Source organism: Pungitius pungitius, chromosome 8, assembly GCF_949316345.1.
Source record: "Pungitius pungitius chromosome 8, fPunPun2.1, whole genome shotgun sequence".
NCBI classification, from domain to species: domain Eukaryota; kingdom Metazoa; phylum Chordata; class Actinopteri; order Perciformes; family Gasterosteidae; genus Pungitius; species Pungitius pungitius.
In genome coordinates, this window is record NC_084907.1 from 18,071,928 (window position 1) to 18,093,983 (window position 22,056).

Below are 22,056 nucleotides of genomic sequence, written 5' to 3' on the forward strand. Positions count from 1 at the left end.
TAAACCTCAACTGTATTATTATATACGGTGTACTTAATAGGATTACACCACTCCTTGTATACCGGAGCTCTGTGCTACTAACCATTCTGTCCGGGTCTCTTTAATAAGGGCAATGTGGGCGTCCCTCAGCAAAGACGCGCAGTATTGCAGTGTTCTCAGCCATTGTGATTGTAATTAGAGGATTTTGGCCACGGCCGACATGAGGAGAACCTCTCATTTGTAATGTGAGGCTGTTGGCTGCGTCTGACAAGCTGACGTCCAAGACTCAAATCAGGCTCCAACCTCTCTGAGTGGACAGATTTTCTTTTGTCCCGCCATCTCCGTCAGAAGCCCAAACTGCAGGAACCTGAGTTTTAAACCGCACGAAACCATAACAATCTGTAAAAATACGTGTATATATATATATATATATATACGTTACAATCAGTACAGTGCCTGTTCTCGTGCCGAACATTTTCTCAAAACCTCACAAAGTTTTGTAGCTTGATTAAATTCTCCTCAAATTCAAAAGGTTTCCCCATCAACAAAATTATTTCTACACTGAAATGATTCCATTTCTACAGTGAAATGATCCGGCGGAGCCAGAACTTCGATTCATCCTCTTGTTAGGTTTAGTTTAGACCGATCACTCAGGAACCGGCCCAGTCAGTGCGGTCAGTGAACTAAACATAAAAGGACTTCTCTCGCTGTGTGCGCTCTGTAACATTCTCTTCCAGCGCTCGACGTGGCGGGGGGGGCAGTCGGTGCCACATGGGGGGGCCGTGGCTCTATATGCCGGGGCGTGCAATCTCAGGCGAGTGGCAGACTTCACCGCGTGGACCACCTCTACTTCATTAGATTAGACTCTGGCCCTCCTCGGGTTTGTAATTGCATTTGCCTGATGCTGTGTATTTAAGAATAGAATGGCCTCGGCCCCTGTGGTCCTCCCTTACCTGATTTCCCAGCCGCCTCCAGGGGGAGCAGACAAGCGCCAGGCCCGGGATAAGATGTTGTCATAACAACCGGGAGGCAACTGGTGAGAGGCAATGGAAAGGCCTGCTAGTCTTCCCTAATCTCTCTGTGACTTTGCACTTTCTTTCCGAGCGGATTTGTTCTTTGTTATTATTCAGTGTTTCTTAACGTCTGTCAGGCAATTCACTTTAGTTTTTTTTTTTTTTTTTTGCCTCCCTTGCTGTAGTTCTGAGAGGGACATAAAAAAAGAGGCTGTTTGTTTCCCCGTGCCGGGTCTCCCTGGGAGCGGGAAATGAAGGGCTGTCGAATGGGACTCGTATTTCATCTTGTCCATAATTTATGGGGAGACTAGGTTTAGGAAGGGACATTGCGCTAACATGGGGGATGCTTGTCATAAGCATCTCCCATGAGTCATAAGCAACTGGAGGCCGTACAAATCGATGGTGACACATGTTTCTGTTAGATACGCGGCGCACTTGATTTCCCATTTTCCCATCGTAAGCCTTTGCAGATAAGCTCCCATTAAGAGTCATTATGTGGCAGTGATTGTCGGAAGCTACTCAGCTGTGCTTGTTAGGTGTCTAGATGGTACCCCACTAAAGACTCAACCACCTTGGGAGATGTTTTAAGGCTACGTATTGACCTTGGAAAGTTGGGTTGAAAGATTAGGATTGGTCTAAGCCAGGTCTAGCCCGGTGTTGGAGAGATTTTGTCCTTTTTCGTAAGGTTACCATCTAGAGGCGGGCCTTGTTGAGGCTACACTAGCGTGTTAACTGTCTGTCACAGTCAACGTGACTAAGCACATCTTGAGAAGCTACCGCGACACAAGGTTGGAGACGGGAACACGACCTCGTCCAGCCAGCTGTGCTTTAGTGGGACAGCAGACGTCATTGTGTATATACCATGTGACAGTGGCTCCCTTTTGAACTGGGAGGTGCACCAGCCGGAGGTAGTATATCATAAAGCTCAAGCTGTCCGCTAATCACAAATTACAGCCAGCCTCTCCCCTAGCCCTGATCCAGCTCCCTCCACGAGGAAGCCAGGGCCAAGGAGAAGAATACCAGCTCCTGCCAAGTCCCCACCACTCCCCACTTAAAGGTGCTTATAAATCGACATCCTCACAGATAGGTCAAGGTTTTGATTTGGTCGTGACCTTAGTTCATAAATCTGAATGATGTAGGGGCCTTGGTTAAAAGGCTGCTGGATCAACTCTCAGACGGGGCACCCCTCCCTTGCTTTCTTGTCTCTTTCTCTCCTTCTCGGAGTCTCTCTCCTCTTCCATCTCTCACAACATCACGTCCCTTTTTTTTAGTCCCCACTGCAGTCTCCAATCCCCCGGAGCCGTTATAACAGGCAGAGAAGAGAGCGAGAGAGAGAGAGAGAGAGAGAGCGAGAGGGAGAGAGAGATGGTGAGGGGGTGAAACAGGCAATCAATAAATCAATACGTTTTGCACTACTAAGCTAGGGTAAGCTCACTCTCTCAAAGCTGCGCGTGCACGAACACACGCACACACGTACGCACTCACTTACAATCCAAGCACATTTATTTCAACACACAAACCCAAACAAACAAATGAAGGCCCAAGACCTTGCCAAAAGACATTTTGTTGTTTTAGGGACTTTCTTTTTTCTCATTCTATTTCCTGTTTTGGATCATTAAGCCATTGATTTTTGTTTCAACGGGTAAATGGTGGCGAGGACCCCCAGGGAGCCGGCTGAAAACCTCAACAGAGTGGCCCCAGCAGGAGTTTCTCTAGTTGTGACAGGCTGCTCCCAGGGGCCAGTGGGCCCTCTTAACTCTGCAGGGGAGAAACTATCGCACGAAATCAGTCATCCTGCTTCACCATTCCTCTGCACTGCTCCGTACGAGCATCTATAGATTTCTTCTTGCTCAATGTTTCTCTGTAACCACCGCGAGTACAAACGCGCGCATTTTGTTATAGATTTGGGCTTCTGGTCGTCACTGAATTCCATGTAAGTGTACAAATGGTCAGTTCTCTTCATCGATTTTAAAGGATGTAAAAAGTTGTCTGTTTCTTTCTTTCCAATAACTGCGTCCAATATTTTCCGGCCCACGGAGGCGGTGAGGGAATAGAGGAGATGCGGTGCGATACGGCAGCAACCCTGGCGCGCACCAAGAATCCGTTGGCCAATAGCCAGCAGGAGATCACAGTCAGATATATAGTAACACAGATGGATGCACTCAGCCTAAAGAGGCTGACATATTGGCCAGCGCTGTCATAAGAATGACATAATATCCATCCTGACAGGTAATGAAAATAAAGGCCGCTCCACCGCAGAGTTGCATAAGCACTTTAACTTTAGCTCATACAACGTAAAACATTTCCTCTGACATCTGGGATATCCCCAGGGAAGTTTTCAGAGTGGCTGGATGTTAGAGGTGGAGGACAATGGGAAGTGGTCCCCTAACATGCCGGAGATGTAACTCCCGCTTTCAGCACTCACAAAGCTCCCAATGGGTTCTACCCTGCGTCTCCTTGATGTAGTGATACTATTCATTAAAAAGCATCTCTCAGTGAATCAGTTTCTGAAATTGCCCTGCCGCAGCCTGCCCTCCCCACTTAAATGGCATTTTCTCAAAAGAGCCAAACCAACCTACGTGGTTTTAATAATGCGTTCACTTTATTCGTTAACCACTATTTACACCAGTGGTTCCCGAACTGGGGGTACGTGGGCCAGAGAGTGAAATGTTTGCACCGTTCCCAACTTAAATTTCAATACTTTAAGTAAATTGACTTGAAAATATGTAACAAAATGTAATGAAAATGGAAAAGTTAAGTGATCTGTACTCATTTTTTGGATGAAGTATACAATTCATTCAAAACAAAGAGGGAATAACCCCATTTTTGGGGGATGCGGTGTGGTTGGGGGGTTTTACAATGTCCCTATGTCCTCAAAGAGGGCCCAGACAGAAAAGGTCTGGGAATCAACCTTGGGTTTGGCTGTGGGAAGCACAAATGCACAAAACATCTCACTTCCTCTTGCATTTCTGTATACAGTATGTCAATGCATTCGCATTTAAGGCAACATTGAATTATTATGGCAAAATAGATCACGTTCGCTGGTGTACCTAGGGGACATTTACACATGCACTTTCATGTTGTTTAACTCCGCTTGGAGAAAATCCAAGTTATTTGAGTCAATTTGTAGCAGATGTGGAAGGGGTCTGTTTCACAAGATGAGATGAATATGAAAAACTGCTGTTTTGGCATCAGTCCTGCAACATACATCAAAGCATATACTTAAGTTAATAACAAGAAAGCATAGCATGAGACTGGAATCTCCTTTGCTCTAACTGATGTTGAACCATGTGAAATACAGACATGTTAAAATAAGAAAACGTCATTTTTATGAGAAAAAATAGCGTAATCTTCCTCTACATATTAATCATAATGAAATCCCTCCGTTTGGCTGCTACAGCCTTACTTGATCTCTGACTCTTACCTAAAAGCAGCTGCTGTTAAAAAAGGTTACATAGTCTTCTGACAAGTGGACCTATGCTGCATTCAAAGCCCACCACTTTTACTGTATAAATAACACAATAAATACCACCAAAATAGAATCAATCAATGTACAAATGTACTTTACCTAGTTCTGCTGCCATTTCTTTCCACCACTGATTCATTCAAATTTCCTTCCTTCCTCTTCCAGTCTACCTCTGTTCAAACGGAAGAGGTGACAGAGATACTTTATAGGTTCAATTTGAAAGAACTTTTCCTCCATTAATAATTAAATCGTATTCCCCACCCCCAACCCCACTCCCCCCCTTTCTCACTTCCCCCAGGAACAAACCTGGTGCTGCTCGGTTGGTGCTATAAAAACTCTCTCCCACACTTATTTTTCTCAACTCCCTTCCTCTCATCCTCAGCCAAACCCTCTCCCCCCCTCAGCTTTCTCAGAAAGTAAGAAACGGAGGCGGCTGATAAATGCAGAAAGAAAGACAGTAAAAGGCAAATAGGGATTTTGAAACCGCGAGAGGAAACATGGCGAATGCGCGTTTCATACTTTAATCACTTTCAGTTCGCTCGTGGTTACCGATTCAAGCTTCCTGGCGTCCTAGTTCTCCCTCTCGTCTTTTTCCCCGTATTTTAAAAAGCGGACGGAACAAACGTACGGCACTAACGGGACACTTAGCAGCAGAAGCCCTCTGAATCTTAGAATCATTGAGAGATATGAAGACCAAAAAAGGTTGAGAGATAGATTGACATTTCGGGCCGTGTCATTTTCGAACGACTCCAGAGGCCTCCCTTCACTGGGAGCAAAGGCAGGCTGGTGCGGCGCAGGCCTCGCATGTGCAACCGTGACCGCGCGATCACGTGCATGTGCATATTTTTGACTCGTCGAGTGTGTGGGAGTGAGAGAACATTCGCATCGCCCACCTGGGCTCTCGCTGGGAGCCAGAGCCGTCTTACTGGGAAGAAGAAAAAAAAAAACACTCCCCGTTGTTTCTCTGGCGGAGCCCGACGTGCATATTTGACTGTATCACTCCTTCCTCCTCCACTCTGACGTTGCTCTCCTCCCGCGATCTGCTCCGCTCCCAAAACTCATTGCTTTCTCTCGTCCCTGGCTTTTCTATATTTAATCAGCCGGGGAGAGTGTGGAATTAGTGATTTATTTAATGGAAATGGACAGCCCGAGAAAAGAGGTGTGTCTGGATATTCTACTGTCATTTCAGTGCAGAGCAGAGTTTAGAGAGAGAGCACAGTGCAGAGGTTACGTATGGTGTAGGACCCCCTTGCAGGGTTAGAATTTTCCTGCACAACGACCCGCGGCGCTTTTTCTCTCCCTCACCCTTTGTTTCTGTTTTTCACCAGTCGTTTCCTTTCTGCTCTCCTTCTCATCTTTCCCCTCCTCACGTCCACGCTGAGGCACATGTTCCGGACGTTGTTTGCCCCGCATGACAAGATGTCCAGTTTTATTGTTTGCTACAAAATTACCTTCAAGCTGTGCTACACAAATACCTGCAGGGGCGCTTGTGCAAAAAATGTTTTCCGGGAATAAAAGTTTAACCCGGCTTGACTTTTACCACAATGGAACGCAACGCCGTTTTTTGAACGTGTGCATATCCAGGGAGGTTACTGCAAATGGACACGGTCATGGTTGGAGGCCCACTGCTGGTGTGGCAATGGAGCAATAGATAGTGCTAAATTCTTGTATTGAGTTGTTGAGAAGATGGATGGAACCCTTTGTGTCCGTCAGTTGTGTACATTTACTGCCAGGATACGGTTAGCTTAGCTCAGCCTAAAGACTGGAAATGTTAAAACACCTTAATTCCATCGGGACAAAGTATAATACGACAAGTTCCTCCGCTGGTTGCCAATGGACCTCGAGGTGTCCTCTTTGAAAAATGATAAATGAATACTTAAAATCTCTGTTCCGCCACTTCCCGCTTTCCATAATGACCTCTTCTTTGTTTGAACAATTGCAAACTAACGAGTAGTAGTCCTTTACATATTTTTCTGTGTCTATTGTCAGACAGCTGGATGAGCGTGAAATTGGAATTTGATCGCGGCTCACAAATTCTACTTGTTAACGAGCCAAACAGAATTCCCTGTGCTGATATGGTCACTTAAATAAAATCACTGCTTTTTGTTTGCTGGGTAACAAAAGCATGTTTTCTTAACCTTGATCACTCACATCAATTACTCAGCCGACTAAGTATTACTATTTTCAATCTGTGTCTTCTCACAGACCCCAGTTTTTATCTTTTTTTTTACATTTATACTTTTTTGTTTCATCACTGCGTTTCTCTCCTGCCTATTTCCAATGCATTGTGAGTGACAGCTCATTACAACACCATCTCCTCACCCCTTAACCTCATGAGACAGAAACTGGAGTCTTTTTGTGTGTGTGTGTGCGTGCGTGTGCGTGCAGGCAGGCAGGAATGTGGACTTTTCTGTGCGTATTTCAACACAAGAGTGGGTGCATTTGCTGGCTCAGTGCATTCATGGTTTGTTTGCCCGAGCTGCTATTTGTGTCTATATTTACATTTGCATATGCTGTAAGGTATCTTTCATACGCATCAGCCTTTCAAGTCAGCTCTTACTGTCTTCTATTCATTCTCACACATTTACACACGCACACACACACACACACACACACACAAACACGGTCCAGCGATGTGCAACTCATGAATACTCCCAATTATGGCAAACCCACTCGTCGTGGGTTGAGAAGGGGACAAAAGTTGCGCTGGAACAGAGGTGAAAGCCGGCTGCCTCATTCAGAATGGGACGGCTTTTGAACATATTTTTTTATTCATTAGATAAGTGAAAGGCAAAAATCCAGGGATGGCACGCCAGTCCCTGCTATGATTTATGTTCACCTCCGGAAAGAGAAAAGTAGAATTTATGGCTTTCTCATCTGGCCTAATCTTCACTATGTGCTGCAAAGCCAAGGCAATGCAGTAAGCTTAGCAGGGGGAGGGAGGAGAGAGGCTGGAAATTGTCCTCTACACTTTCTCTAGTTAGCTTCTCTTTTTCCTTTTTCCCTTCTCTCACTTGCTAACCAACTCTATCACATTTTGTCCTTGTCATTTTTTTTCTTCTTTTTTTTTTTTTTCTCCTCCTGCAAGCTTCCGCGCACACCGTGAGCCGGCGTACATACACACACTTTGTGCACACTGCGAGGCTTTGAGCGCTCCTAATCATAGCATGCAGGTGTGCTGCGCGTTCACACATAAACTGAGAGAGCCGCTCGGCCCCTCAGCGACACCTTCACTCCTCTCACACCAATTTTCTCACACTTTTTCATTCTTCTCTTTCTTTTTCTCGCTGCCTTGCTCCGCACCTCCGCCCTCAACGCCTCCACGTATGGATCCTTTTCTTTTTATAGTCAAAGCTATAGTCCCCATGGCAACACCAGAGTTTTTGATTGCCAAAGTGCTGTATGTCTAATTATGTAACCATCACAAGGGGTTGGGTTGTTTGTGAGGATTTGTGTGTGTGTGTGTGTGTGTGTGTTTGTTTCTCACCCCGGCACTGTCCTCTATTTGCGATGCCTCTTGCTGTGATGGATCAAGCTGTGGGGTAATCGATCTGTGTTCAAGCATCACAAAAGATCGTGGGAGATGGTCCAAAAGCATGCTTCAAATGTAATATTTGACACGTATTACGCCGTATCAACCCGTCGGTGTATCCATCCGTGTGTGCGCATATCATTTGCACATGAGTGTGTCAGGGTATGTACAAGTGGGTGTCACAAGGAGGTGTCAAGCAGGTTTTGACAGGGTAAAATCATCTGGTGGTGCTTTTTCCATCCAGTTACGGTGTGACAATAGAATTCTCAACCATCGATTCCTGTTAAAGTGTTAAAGCGTAAGTCTTCTCTCATTCGATCCGTATCCAGGTAGAGCATTAAAGAGCTGAGAAATAAAAATTTTGGCTGTAGCTCATTGTGTGTTTTTGCACTCATTTACTCTATTCCTCAACAAATGTGTACAGAAGAGGTGGGGAGAGGGGGGGGGGGGACGAAGACTGAGGCGAAATAATAAGAAGTGGAACAGGAATAGAAAAGAAAACAGAGAGAGGACGACATTTGCATTTCACCCTCTCGTTCAAAATGGCTCGAAAGCGTCCCACTACTGCCAGTGTTAAGGCTGCCTGCCAGGGAGAGAAGGAGCAAACAGGAGGAGATAAAAGAAGGAGTGGGCTGGTGTGAAATGGATCAAACAATGGATGTGATAAAAGCATTGCTGTTCTCCCATCCAACTGCAGGCAAAAGAGAAAAGGAGTGAAACAGGAGTGGAACAGGAGTGGGGGGGTGTGATAACTTGCAGCTTTCAGCGCGTTTCTGCTTTGCAACTAGGTTTCTAACAACACGTCCTCAGAAAGTTGAGCTAGTTAGCGTGCCAAAGAACCGCAATCACAGAAACAAAAGTGATTGTTTGAGATTATTTTTGTCTCTATGCTGCTCCCAAAGGTCAAGAATGACCCCCCCCCGCCCCCCTCCCCCCTTGGATCTACCAGCTGTGTGTGTTCTATTCTCCTCTGTTTCTCTGGGTCTTTCTGTGTAAAGGCCATGTTGATGATGGAACCGGTGATTACGGGTTGGATCTCTGTGTGTTTGCCTTTCATCTGCCTTTGCGGGGGCACGGCACTACCAAGCCAGCAGCAGCATATAGAAACGGGGAGAGAAAGATGGTGATTGTACCAGGGACACCAGAGTTATTGAAATGCTCTAGCATGACATTTTGGGGGGTGTGAGATCAATTAACATATGTTCAGATTTATCAGTCCCTTTCTGTGGGTGTCTTTAAAGCTCCGCCATCAAACCTGTTTACGAATGAAATTAGAGTGAAATAATCCTTGTGCATGCATGTTATTCACCATTTGGTGCAGCTCCCCATCACCTTGCATCGTTTTAAGAAAACATAAGAAAATGGATCATTTAGAGCCTGTGTCTCATTCGCCGTAATGTACACTGCAGCCATGTTGTTCCTAATCCACCTCAATGCTGCAATGTAACGGAAAAAAAGAACAGGCTGTTCCAATTCATAATTCATCTGGAAGCTTTTTTTTTGTCTTATATTTATTTCACCCCATCCACTCATCTCTGACTGCAGCGTGCCGCTCAATCCCGGCCCAAACAACTGGGCCAAGCCATTCCGTTGTCAGAAAATACTCTCCTCATCCTTGATCTGACATGATACAGGTTGCCCTCCTCTGTTTGTCTGTAAAGATGAGAAGGGATAAAGCAGGAGCAATGAAAGGGAAAGAGATTGGGATGTTTCGCTTTATAGTTCTCACACACAGACACACACACACACGTGACTTGATGTTTGGTCATGTGTCAGAATGAGAAACTTCAGATTCAAGGCAAATACAGGCCGAAAAGAGACTCAGCGGAGAATCCAAGTGGCATTTAACTATTCAGCAACATCCAAGCTTACTACTAAATACTAGATTTCTAATAATTAAGTAGGATTTGAATGCATGGGTATTTCTACGCTCAAGTGCTAGTTTTGTTTAGGTAAAAGATCTGCTTTGCCCTCTCTCCACTGCTTAGAAAAATATATTTTTAACTGCACTTCAAGTCCCATTCAGAACCACCGAATGGGAAATGAGCTTGAATGTTGTAAGCGTCTGTTACATTTAGTAAATCCGCAACCATAATACTATATACAACCACCACTTCTATAGCTCTGTGTGATAACCCCTTCACACACAAGCCGATTCCAGTTGCATTAGTCACAGTGCGGCACTTCTCTGTGCAGTCTGCAGTGGGCGCTGGAAGGGCGTGAGCTCCCCCCCCCCCTTTGCTACAGATTTGTTGTCAAAATGCTCCTGTGCCCCAAGATGTTGCGGAAGTCAATGAAGGGAAAGTTCTAAATGTACTGCAGCCTGGATGGGAATGCACGGAGTATTTCACGGGAGTGTAATGCTTCTGTGAATTAATGTAAAATCCATATTTAGAAGGAAAAAAAAAAGGTTGTCGTCTTTGAGACCACTGGTGACATCGATTACGCGCGTGCTAAATCTTTCTAGTTTTCTCCTTCCTAGCGTACATGAGCCGGTTTCCCAAAAGCATCTCATTATATTGGCCACATTTGTTCAGCTAATGTTTCCACTGGCACGTTTCCATCCCAAGATGAGCGTCGTGCATGCTGAGATACTTTGGAAAGCGGGTCGAGCGCCGGTGGTTCATTTGACAAATACGAGTTTGGTTGAACTTACACTTTGTGGCTTTGCTCCCCGCAGAGTACCTAAACATCTGGAGCTGGTCCCTGTCCGATGCCTCACTACAATAAAGGATCAATAAATATGTGTACGGTATGAATAAAAGCAGAAGAGAAACCAAACACCTTAATTTGAATGCAACAGAGACAGAAAAAGAGCCTTTAGCTGCAGAATTTAAAATGGAGCTTCACAATAGTAGAAGAGGTATATTATGAAGGCAGCCTTCCTTGCTCCCCGGTGGAGTTTCACCGAGTGCTTTCTCCCTGTGATAATGAAATGACCTGCCCTGCACTGCTCCACTCTCTCTCTCAAAAACACATCAGCTATACAACGGCGAAAATGAGAAAATCCGGCCTCCTCTCGAGAGTTTGGTAAAGCATATTCTAAAACGTACAATATTCTTTTTCTTTGGCGATGATGGCAGTTGCGAGTGACTGAGTCACTGCGAGTGCTGTGAATCACGGTTTATTAGTTTGTGTGTGTGTGTGTTTTCTTGGTTGCTAGCAGCGTCTTGAGCAACTAGTGAAAACTGTATTTTTGAAGCGCTTCTGACATAACAAGGTACTGCACAGAAATTCCGTGGGTTTAAATTCCATAAAGTTGTCATTGTAACCGTGTTTTTGTAACTTGATTTATGTGGTTTGAACGCAGTGGAATCAATACAAAAGGACTTCAATTTCGCCCCATTTCAAGGTAGAATCAAATTTAGCAAAACTAAAGTCCCACACTGTTTTCAGCTAATCTTGTGGGCCTCGCTAAACATTCAGGCCGTACCAGACCCGATTCAGAAGAATGACTCACCAGTTTGGTACAGCACAGGCTGCATGCAGACCATGTATTCCCTCAGCTTCTAGTTAGCAGGGAATCTATGGCAGCACTGAGGCAGAGCGCTGTCATTGAGTTACATAATCAACAGAGGAGTGTAGCAAGGCTATGCGCGCATGAGTGTATGTGAGTGTGCATGCGTGTGTGTGTGTGTGTGTCCGTGCATTTTTGTAGCCGCAGTTCTTTTTTTTTTGAGCTGTCGATCATGTGGTGCACCAAGGCCACTCTAACACGAGGCTGCTGAGGTGGACTTTCAGCAACAATGGAGCTTAAGCCTGCGTATGTGTGTGAGCGAGCACGTGTGTAGTGGTTTTAATCGGCATGTGCCTGCATGAATAGGCGGCCGCACATTCAAAAGACTGGGGAGAAATAGGCACGCTACGTGCGCGGCATTAGGTGTGTGCGCTGAAAGACGGGCCAATTTACAGAACGCGTCGGCTCACAAGGATACATTTACATTACATTGTGTCCTGATTTGTATCCTGTTGTATATTTCCATGCATGCATGGATGCATTTTGCTTATTTGTGTACGAGCGAAGCGTGCATGTCTAGCTATGTAAGCCTACAGACGTGTTACTGTTTGTGGGTTCGTATGTGTATGCATGTCTGCATCCCGGTGTCTTTTTGTGTGGCCGGGGAGAGCTTCGTGCATTGTCTGTGTGTAGTATTCCTTCTGCTGCTCAATGATGCCATCTGGCTTTGGATAACACTAACACATACATCCTGGGGGAGCTATCCATGGTAGTCAGCGTCTGGCTTTAACAACTGTTTTGGGATCGGTTGTCCAGTGGGCCGGTGCTAACTCACACTATTATGAGCAGGATGATAAAACTGACCTTGAAGCAGTTTATGGCCCCGGGATAATGGAAACCACTGATAGCGAGCCTATGAATCTCCACTTAGCTTTCAATGACAAAAGAAAACAATGGTTTAAACAACTCAACATTGTTTTTAGCTGTAACTAAAAATGTATGAAGGGACTCGACTAACAATGACCAAAGAAGTGACCTGTTTATAAGAGCTATCTGTGAATGAGATATCCTCTTAGGATTCTAGGTGCTAGGCCCTATTTACACATTATTTCAGCTTCACCTTTAAAATGTGTTGACTTCAATAAGATAACTGAAATTTTAAGATTGCATTGATGTTGTTGTGGGAAATTCTGCCTAGTCAAAGGGAAAGTCAAACAACACAAATATGAATGGGCAATATCTAGCTTCTTTTATGTTAACCCAAATATTTTTGGGTCCTTGCAATGTCAGTGCGGAGAGAATTTAGGAGCAGGAAAGTGATAAGTAACCTCAAAGGGTCAGCGCTGTCGTACTGAGCGGGTTGAGACCGGTGCTTGCATATAAAACCAGTGGAGGTGGAACACAATTAGGTCAGATTGAGGCCAGTCCATTTGTATGGGTCACGGTAAAAGCACTCATATGTATGCAAGCTTATAGGCCCCTTGGGAGCAGTGGGATGACCTTGTCCCACACTCTGATCTATGTCCTCATCTCCCCTATGTCCTCTTTTCCTCCTTCCTCCCCCCTCTTCCCTTTTCATCGCTGCATTTATCTCCCCTCAAACACCACCACTTGTTTAGTTGTTGTGTTTTTGGTCCTGTTTTCCATTAGTTTCTCTTCTTACTCACCCATTTTGTTTTTACCGCTCCTAATTCTTTTTCATCCAGACATTTTTTTTATTCACATTCTTACATATCTCTTTCACTTTTTTTCTAACTCATATTAACACCTTTTCTTCATTCACCAATTCCTTAATCCCCTCTCGTCATTTTTTTTCCATATCAACAGCCAGTCTGTTAAATAATGCATCGCAGCACATTAAAAACGTTAGTAGGGTTCTCTTGGCTGTCAAATAGAGGGAGGAGATGAGAGAGAGGAGGGAATGGGTAACTCTATTTTAAATAAGTGTTATGGAGACTGATGTGATTAAATATTAGCAGCGCAGTAGCGATTGGAAAGGGTCAGGGTCCGAGCGTTAATTGTGTTTGCGTTGTGACATTGCGTCACCTTTTGGTGAATCATCTGAAAGGCCCCAGATTCATTAAGACGAGGACTGTATCAGCAAACTCTGAAGAAAAGATTTAATAACATTTAGCAAAACACTGATGCTGCATCACACGGACGTGCCTTGACCTTTCCCTCCTCCATCTTTCATCGTAGGCGTTCTCCCCCTCCTTCCCTTTCGCCCCCCCCCCCCCCCCCCCCTCCTTTACTCCTTCCTCTCTTCCATTCCTCCTGGCAGCGTGGCGATTGGCATTATTAAAAATTGATTGGTAGCGAGCGTTTAGCAGGGTGGTGAGGCGGAGAGGGAAGCTTTAACAGGCAGGAGTGAAATGAAAGAACGGCCTCGGCGGACACACTGGAAAAGTCTAACAAGGGGACTGTGTGTGTGTGTGTGTGTGTGTGTGCGTGTGTAATGAGAGTATTGTCCAAGAACATTTTGTAGTGCCCCTCTAAATACTAAACATACTGTGTTTATTCTGTGTACGGGGTTGATGTTTTTTGTATGTTGGTGTGTGTTTGTGTGTTTATGAAAACATCCGCACCATCATATCTGAATAGTCCACACAGACCACTTCACAATAGTACACGATAATCCAGAAGCCCCCACAGAGAGGCTACACGGTCAGAGTAACCCTTCCACCCCCCCCCCCCCCCCCCTCTTTCTATCGTTCCCTTCATCCCTCTGCTTATCCCCCTCTCCAACCCTTCTCTCTCCTTTCATCTCACATCAAATAATATTTCCAACCCATATTCCCAACCAACTATTCCCCCAATGGCTATAAGTGCAACAGCTTTGGAGATTTTCGATACACTTTACCCCGCTGTTTGGCAGAGTGATTCTAAAGGAGAGGGGAGCGGCTGGGATCGAAGCATGTGCTGTAACATGCCGCTGACTGCTCGTCTTCTTCTCCTTTTTCTGTCTCTTATTTTCCTTCCTCTGCTTCTCTTTCTCTCTCGGTCGCAGATGAACAGACCGATCCAGGTGAAGCCAGCGGACAGCGAGAGTCGAGGAGGTACTGTATGCCCTTCCCTTCTTCTTTTCTTCACCCCCCCCCCCCCCTTTTCATCGCTACCTTCCTTCCCTTTGTTCCAGCCCTGCAAACGTGCTGCCTGTGCGTATCAGCCTCACCATTATCTGTCTCATTAGACGAGTCCCTGTACCTCGACGCAGGCTGACAGCGCGGCCTAGCCGGACCCTCCAGTGTTCACAGCGCGTTATGTAAACAGTGCTCCTCTCCCCCCCCCCCCCCCCCCCCCCCCGCTGCCCCTAGCTCCTTCCTTAAAGTTTCATCTTATGCACCGGTGCATTTATTTATATTTGCACACAGAACCATGCCCGTCATGCCATGCTTGCCTGGAAAAAAGGGCGGCACTTCTTTATGTCAAGCACCTTATCATACCGCAGTCGTCGTCAAAAAAAAAAAAAAAGGAGTATTTGACTTGTGTCACAAGTTCGCAGCAGCCAAGTGAGGCGCAGATTCAATAAATGGATCGGTGGGAATGAAAGCGGATCATCTCGTTTGGTATTTCATGTGTGGCGCATGGTATCGACAGCTAAGACCGCATGAAGCACATTTTCCATGTCTAGACATGTAGTGACCTGCTTCTGACATCAATCAATGGACTGTACAAGAGAAGATTGATGCAGTTTGACCGTTTTTTTTCGGCTGGAGTCTCTCAAACTTTGCAGTTGTTGATGTAATTGGCAGCAGAGCAGTTTTTCAGTCACAAGGAGGAGGAGGAGGAGGGGCGGGGGGGCATGCAAGGAGCTCAAGGTACACGGGCAGAGGGAAACATAGGGACTAAGGAAGAGGTACAGCTGTAAGAGGCAGAAAAAAAAGAAAAATTCAAGGAGAAGGAGAGAGATGGTGCGACATCCTCTTCTTCTATTTAGTTGGGTGGTGCTGTGAGTATGATTGATGGGGCGGGAGGCGACCGAGGCGAGCACAAGGCGCGATGAAGCAAAGTGAGGGCAATGCGGGCCGTCCACACCGCTGTTTGTTATTTGAGACCATCTCTCCCCGTATATATGTCCTCAGCCCACTTCTATTCTCCACTCTTCTATTTCTGTGTCTATTTCTTTATTGTTATCCATCCTTTGGATGTTTTTGTCCGCCTGGAATTCAAGGTTCTATCACACCGCAGTATGTTTTATTTCAATTGCAGTGGAGGATAGACACACAAAACCAATGTGAAAATAGGCTACAGTATTTCAAGTAAAAGTCCCACAAATTCAGCTGTCCAAAAGTATCAAAAGTGGAACTGCTTGTTCTGCAGAGAAATAGCTCCTGTGACTGATTCGCTGTGTTATCACACATTACAGTCAATAACGATGCATCATGTTAAATGCTATGTGTAGGGATTTCAAACCCGAGGGTCGGGCCCCCTCCTGTGACTCGCCAAATAAATATGGGGGTTTGTGAGAGGATCAATGGGTTTGCAAAGAAGAAAAATAAAAGTAAAAAAAAAAAAATCCTGCTATCGACCCTTGGTTAGACACTGAGACGGTGGGAAGATCTTTGTGTGCATCTATGTGTACTTATGTGTCCACCCCCCCGATGTGCACTCCACCCCTGCAAAAAGGAGCCCCCCCCCCCCTCCCTCCCTGTCCCCCTGTCCCCCTTTCAGTGCAAGGCCAGAGCGCAGATTAGTCTTGTTGACTCTGCAAGGACGCCCTGTCATGCACAGACAGCGGGGAACGGACCCTTAGCGTGCACTCGGGCACGTACACGGATAACCACACCTACACACATGTTAATTTACTGAGCACATTTGGGCGCAATTGCACCGAGGCTCATTAGTCTCCCAACGTATATATATATATATATACATATATCCATTTCGACAAAGCTCCGGTTCTGTTAAACGTAAAAACAGACGGCCTTACTCACCGAGACATCTGCTACTGTTGTGCGCTAACACACCTTCACCGTCTGCCTCAGCGTTTCCCTCAAATACTCCTCCAGTGACTCAACTCACGCTATCCAGGTGAATAATGAGCTGATGCTGGACATTCGTCTGGCTAAATTGTACGAAAAAGCAATACAGAGTTGGATGATTTGTTGTCCTGTGGTTCTCTTCAAGAGCATAAAAGTTATCTGAAAAAAAGAAAAAGAGAAATCAGGGTGAGAGAGGATATGTATTTTTTTTTTTTCTCGTCAACATTTGTTTCACCAAATGTTCTAAAAATGCCTGTTTAAACATCAAGACGGAAGACAACACTAGTTGCTATGTGCAATAGCAATGGTTGCTAAGTCCCAAGGATTTCCTAATGTTCAGAATTTTTATTTTAAGTAATCATCAGTGCCATGAAAGATATAAATAATAAACTGTGTACTCTCAAATGCAACCGCTAATTTGAGTAATTGTCTTCTGGTTTCAACATAATCTTTTATTCATGGATATTATGTGTTATTTCTGTAAGGTTAGGTTACATTTATTTTTATCTAATTTGTTTCACAGTCAAACCCGCTGCCTAATTATTGTGCAGCCGACTCCAACACCCTGTCGGCAATGCATATTTAATAATAATAATTTAAAAAAAGACGCACACGTAAACAAAGCCCCCTGGAAAGAATAGCTGTCAGACTTACTTTGGCTACCATTAACTTTTAATGATGTTCTGTCACTAATGCGTCTGTCTAATACCTCACAGGTTCATGTACTAAAACTGGCTGATTTATCCAATAAGTCAAACCCATTGATTTTCACACTGCCTACAAGTAGGGAGATATCATGTCATCAGGTCAAAGTTACCACGTTGTGTGTAGGCGTTGTCTCTCTGTCTGACTCACCAGATGTAGACTGTGGGTATAAGTCTGCGATTGGCTGTCTATTGCCCCCCCCCATGCCCCGCTCCCCCCAAAAAAAACCCATCTTACATACGCGCTAAACACTTTGCAAGGGCACCAACGCTGCTTCATGGACTTATCGCCGCCGAAGACGATTGTCATTGGTTTGAAGAAATTGAAACAAGAAACAAGCTGTTTTTTTTAAATAACGCGTGGAGTCACGGTCACCGAGCTATGGAGATACGTCCATCCATGCAGGACTTCTCTTCACGTTATGCATGAGGTTATCTTAGATTTGGAGCTGCTGGAAAACCATCTCTTTCTGTCACAGAGAGACACGGAGCGTTAACATGCGGCAACATGCGCACATTTGGCTAAAACTTCCCCTACAAATTTTTTTATTGAATTGTGGGTGGATAATGTTGGTAAATGGAAAACAAACTCCAGCAGGGAAACCATGCTTTACCATTTAAAAGACACATTATACCACTGACAGTGTTCAGCAAGCACCATCGATTGGGCATGAGCGAGGAGTGCTTAATCAGTGCTACCGAAATGTGTCATTACAGATAACAGATTTCAAATTCCACATGTGGTTATCGAACATAATTATTGGCATCTGTCACTGACCGGGTGTAGACATTTTAATTGTTATTGCATTTGTTGACGTATTCCAAACGGAGCTGAGCATCCACCAATGACCACCAACCCCTTGTTTAGGATAAACATTCTCGTAGAAATTTCTGCCTAAACAAAATATGTGTGAATAAATGGGGGAGGGGGGGGGGGTAACATGTTCCTTAGAGAACATACACAATGTGTTACATCATAAAACCTTTTATTTATCTATGAAGTACAGATGTGTAAAAAACGCTCCTTTTTCACTGAACATGGCGTCGAATATCAAAAGGCATCTCTGATCCTCTGATGGTGACCTATTCCTTTTAGAAGACAGAAAGCTCTTTGTGGGCATGCTCAACAAGCAACAGTCAGAAGATGACGTGCGACGGCTTTTTGAGTCCTTCGGCAGCATCGAGGAATGCACCATCCTCCGAGGTCCTGACGGAAACAGCAAAGGTGAGTTCATGGCTGTTTATAACTTTGAGCCAGCAGACTCTTTTCACACGTTACTGCACAGGAATAATTTGGCCTTTCAAAGTTGGTGACTTTGCAAAGTTCTCTTAAAAACACTCCACGGCGAGCAATGTCAACGCGGGGCAATTTCACAATCATCAGAGGAGTGGTTACATAAAAATACGGTAGATCCTATAAATTCCAACAGGAAATGCCATTCGAAGGTTTTCCCCACAGGGAGGAAGGACATAAACCACCAGCTCTTTACAGATGATCCCCATTAACCTCACAAGTCAACTTAACATGACCCTGACGAAGAAAACCGTCACGTCAACCTCCTTATTAACCACCTGACTTCATGTCAAAAACTGTCCTTTCAGAAATGTTGTCAGAGTGCTACACGGGCCGAAGGCATGAAGTCCATCAGTGGGCTTAGCAGCCAATCAATGCGGCCCGATGATAACTAAGCCTGATGATTACAGTGGGCTTGATCGTTCTGATTCCTGCGTGAAGCTCCATTAACAAGGCCTCATCAGCCAGCTTACTCCGCTAAGTGGGCTTTAGCTCAATAATGACCGGCAACTTGATCATTCAAATTCATCAGCGGGGCTTGTCAGTGGTAGTAAAAGCGACACCAGGATGCTGGTGGCATTTTAAGCCCCGTCAGAGGATCCCAAAGTCCACAAACTGACGCAGCCCTCCTCGGCTGAAAGGGGGGTTTGCGCGTGTGCGTGTGTGTGTGTGTGTGTGTTGCTGCGTAGGAATCGTATCCCGCGTGAAGGAATAAGAAACGCTTTACTTGTCGTCTGGTTCCTAGCAATGTTTTGCGGTGATTCCGAATCTTCTTTTTATTTCTCACTGCCTTTTCTTCCTCCGTGCCCCCCCCCCCTCTCCCCATCTCTCTCTCGCTCTCTCTCTCTCTCTTTAGGCTGTGCGTTTGTAAAATACTCCTCTCATGCTGAAGCTCAGGCAGCCATCAGTGCACTACACGGCAGCCAGACGATGCCTGTGAGTACATCCTAACTGTGTGTGTGTGTGTGTGTGAGCATGTAGATTTATGCGAGAAGGGTCACAGAGAGATGAGTCACATGGTAATAGCTTGATTCCTTTCTTAAATGTTGAGTTAAACTTTACTTTATGAAAATCGAGGTGCAAATGCCGTTAGGCGCCGAGGTCATGTGTATCTGTGCTCACTAACATGTACTGCGTGGCGTGTTTGTGTGTGTATGTGTGGGTGGGCGGTTGGGGTGGTGCACAGGGCGCGTCATCCAGTCTGGTGGTGAAGTTCGCCGACACGGATAAGGAGCGCACCATCCGCCGCATGCAGCAGATGGCTGGTCAGATGGGCATCTTCAACCCGATGGCCCTGCAGTTTGGAGCCTACGGAGCCTACGCGCAGGCAAGATGCCCCGCCGAACCCGACCCACAGTTATTTACTCAATGAACCACACACGTTAAATGGAGTGCTCGCGTGGGAACAGGAAATAGCACGGTCAATGTTGTACTTGATAGGATGTGATGTGAAGAAAAGGAAAAAAAACGGTAACGTTTGGTGAGATTAAAGACCAGTTTTTTTTTATCTAGTGATCTCTTTCCTTCCCCTCCTTTCATACTCCCGCCCATTTCTTCTTTTTTTTTTAAATTGAATTAATTTGAGAGTAAAAGGTCTTTTCTCAACCCCCTCCCCTTTAAATTCCGGTAGGTGCAGCAGCAGGCGGCATTGATGGCGTCAGTGGGCCAAGGAGGCTACCTCAGTCCGATGGCGGCCTTTGCTGCAGCCCAGATGCAGCACATGGCCACCATCAACGGCATCCCCGGAGCACCGCTCACCCCGACGTCAGGTAACGCTGCAAAAACACACAATGGAACGGGCCTGAGGCGGAGAAAGTACCAGAATATTATCCTCAAATAAAAGTACTCATCGTTTAAAACCCGTTGTTCCAAATATTTCACTTAGAGCTCCTCAAACAGAATAATGTTGTTTTTGTCATTTTCTCCTCTAAACCAATTTCACATCCACGTGAAATACAAAAAAAAACACACACGCACATGAAATATGTGCCAGAACAATATATCTGAACACCGTATCCCACTGCTTTACATTACATGTTATTTAGCTGACACTTTTATCCAAAACGACTAAGAATTGCATTTTTAACCCCTTGGTACATTTTTTGCCCAATGAGCAGTTATGGGGTGAGGTGTCTTGCTCAGGGACACTTTGACATGGGACATAGAGCAGCCAGGGTTTTGCACCCTCTCTGCTCCATGCACCACCATCACCCCTTTCACCCACCATCCCCTTTACTGGTTTTCATTGTTTTTATCATGATCTAGACGAGTGTGGCATTACATGCAATCATCTGAGACAAATACATAATTGGTACACATAAGATGTCACCTCCACCGTATTGACTATTGTTATACAATAAGTTCCACGATTTAGAATGGCTGTTGTTGTCACAGTAATGCACATTCTGGGTCAAGAAATCTGCCCTGACATTTAGTGATTTTTACCGGCCCACTGGACCAACCCCTCTGACATTTCCAACAACTTTTCCATACTGTCCTCGGGAAACAACAAAAAAATCCCGGGTGGGTCGCTTACTGTTTCTCTCCGTGTGCGCCCGTCTGACCCTTTTGCCTGCAGGTGGCAGTACTCCTCCGGGCATCGGTGCCCCCACGGTGACAAGCATCCCCTCCCCCATTAGTGTAAACGGCTTCACCGGCATGCCACCGCAGGCCAATGGGCAGCCTCCCGCAGAGGCTGTCTTCACCAACGGAATACACCATTACCCCGGTAAGTCCGACGCGTGCAAACACACACACACACACACACACACACACACACGAGAGAGAGAAACCTCTCGGAGACGCGGGGGAAACTAATGACGAAGCTGCGGGGGAGCGACGGCTACGCGGTTTGTCGCGTTTAACCGTAGCTCCTGCAAAATGAAGCTCGAATCCTCAAAGACACACACTCCTGCAGTAAGGCGGGAGGGCGTGCACGCTGCTGGCTCACAGGCGTGAATCCCCTCAAAGCATGTCCAGGGGGGGGCACAGACAAGTCAGCATGTCGAGGAGATGAGTGTTTGGCAAAGGTCCTTATGGGGCTGCTGGAGCCTCAGTGTGTGCGCGCGTGTCATGAGCCGTGGCTGGTACCTCGTTGGCTTTTGTCTGTGAAGAGGTTTATATTTATTTATTTATTTCTTTACGCTCTTGTCTCTCCAGTGTTGCAGGAGGTGGTTTTTAGGGAGGACTCGGAGAAAAGCGGCTTGGGCGTGGCTCCGCGGAGTTGTTTTGGGGTTCAGGGTGGCTGCTTCCTCTCCTCTCTTTCTGAAGGTAGCCCTCCTATCCCGCCTCCCCATCCTCTCTCCCTTCTCCATCCCACTGCCCCTTGGGCTACAATGAGGGCCAATAGGATTTGAGGCTTAGGAAACAATGTTCAGAAAATATTTTCAGAGCTGCTGGTTTTGTGCCATCCTTTGTTAACCTGTGACAACCTGCATGAGGAATGTTGTGAATGTTTACGTTTGATGATTTGTAGTTGTGGATTTTTGTTTTGTCGTTTAGTTTTTCAAGAAAGCTGTGGTATGCCCAATTCTTAGTGTTAGACAGACACACAGTGTGGCAGACGTCATGTTGTTCACAAATAGTGTGGCTACCTTTAAATTTAAATTCTTCATACATTCATTTCACAA

The 22,056-nt window shown here is 45.6% G+C and overlaps 1 protein-coding gene across 6 annotated transcripts in view; it reads left to right on the forward strand.

The window, feature by feature from the left end:
• Window positions 1-22,056, forward strand: part of celf4 (CUGBP, Elav-like family member 4) — a 66,597-nt gene that overhangs the window by 38,227 nt on the left and 6,314 nt on the right. For 3 of the 6 annotated variants that reach the window (XM_037490580.2, XM_037490583.2, XM_037490581.2), the window contains exons 3-9: window positions 14,455-14,503; window positions 18,230-18,358; window positions 19,284-19,363; window positions 19,614-19,754; window positions 20,058-20,196; window positions 21,006-21,155; window positions 21,587-21,697. In XM_037490580.2, coding sequence (XP_037346477.1) covers window positions 14,455-14,503; window positions 18,230-18,358; window positions 19,284-19,363; window positions 19,614-19,754; window positions 20,058-20,196; window positions 21,006-21,155; window positions 21,587-21,697 — 799 coding nt within the window. The remainder of the gene's footprint in view (window positions 1-14,454; window positions 14,504-18,229; window positions 18,359-19,283; window positions 19,364-19,613; window positions 19,755-20,057; window positions 20,197-21,005; window positions 21,156-21,586; window positions 21,698-22,056) is intronic. The other 3 variants (XM_062563878.1, XM_062563880.1, XM_062563879.1) reach the window with 1 other exon arrangement.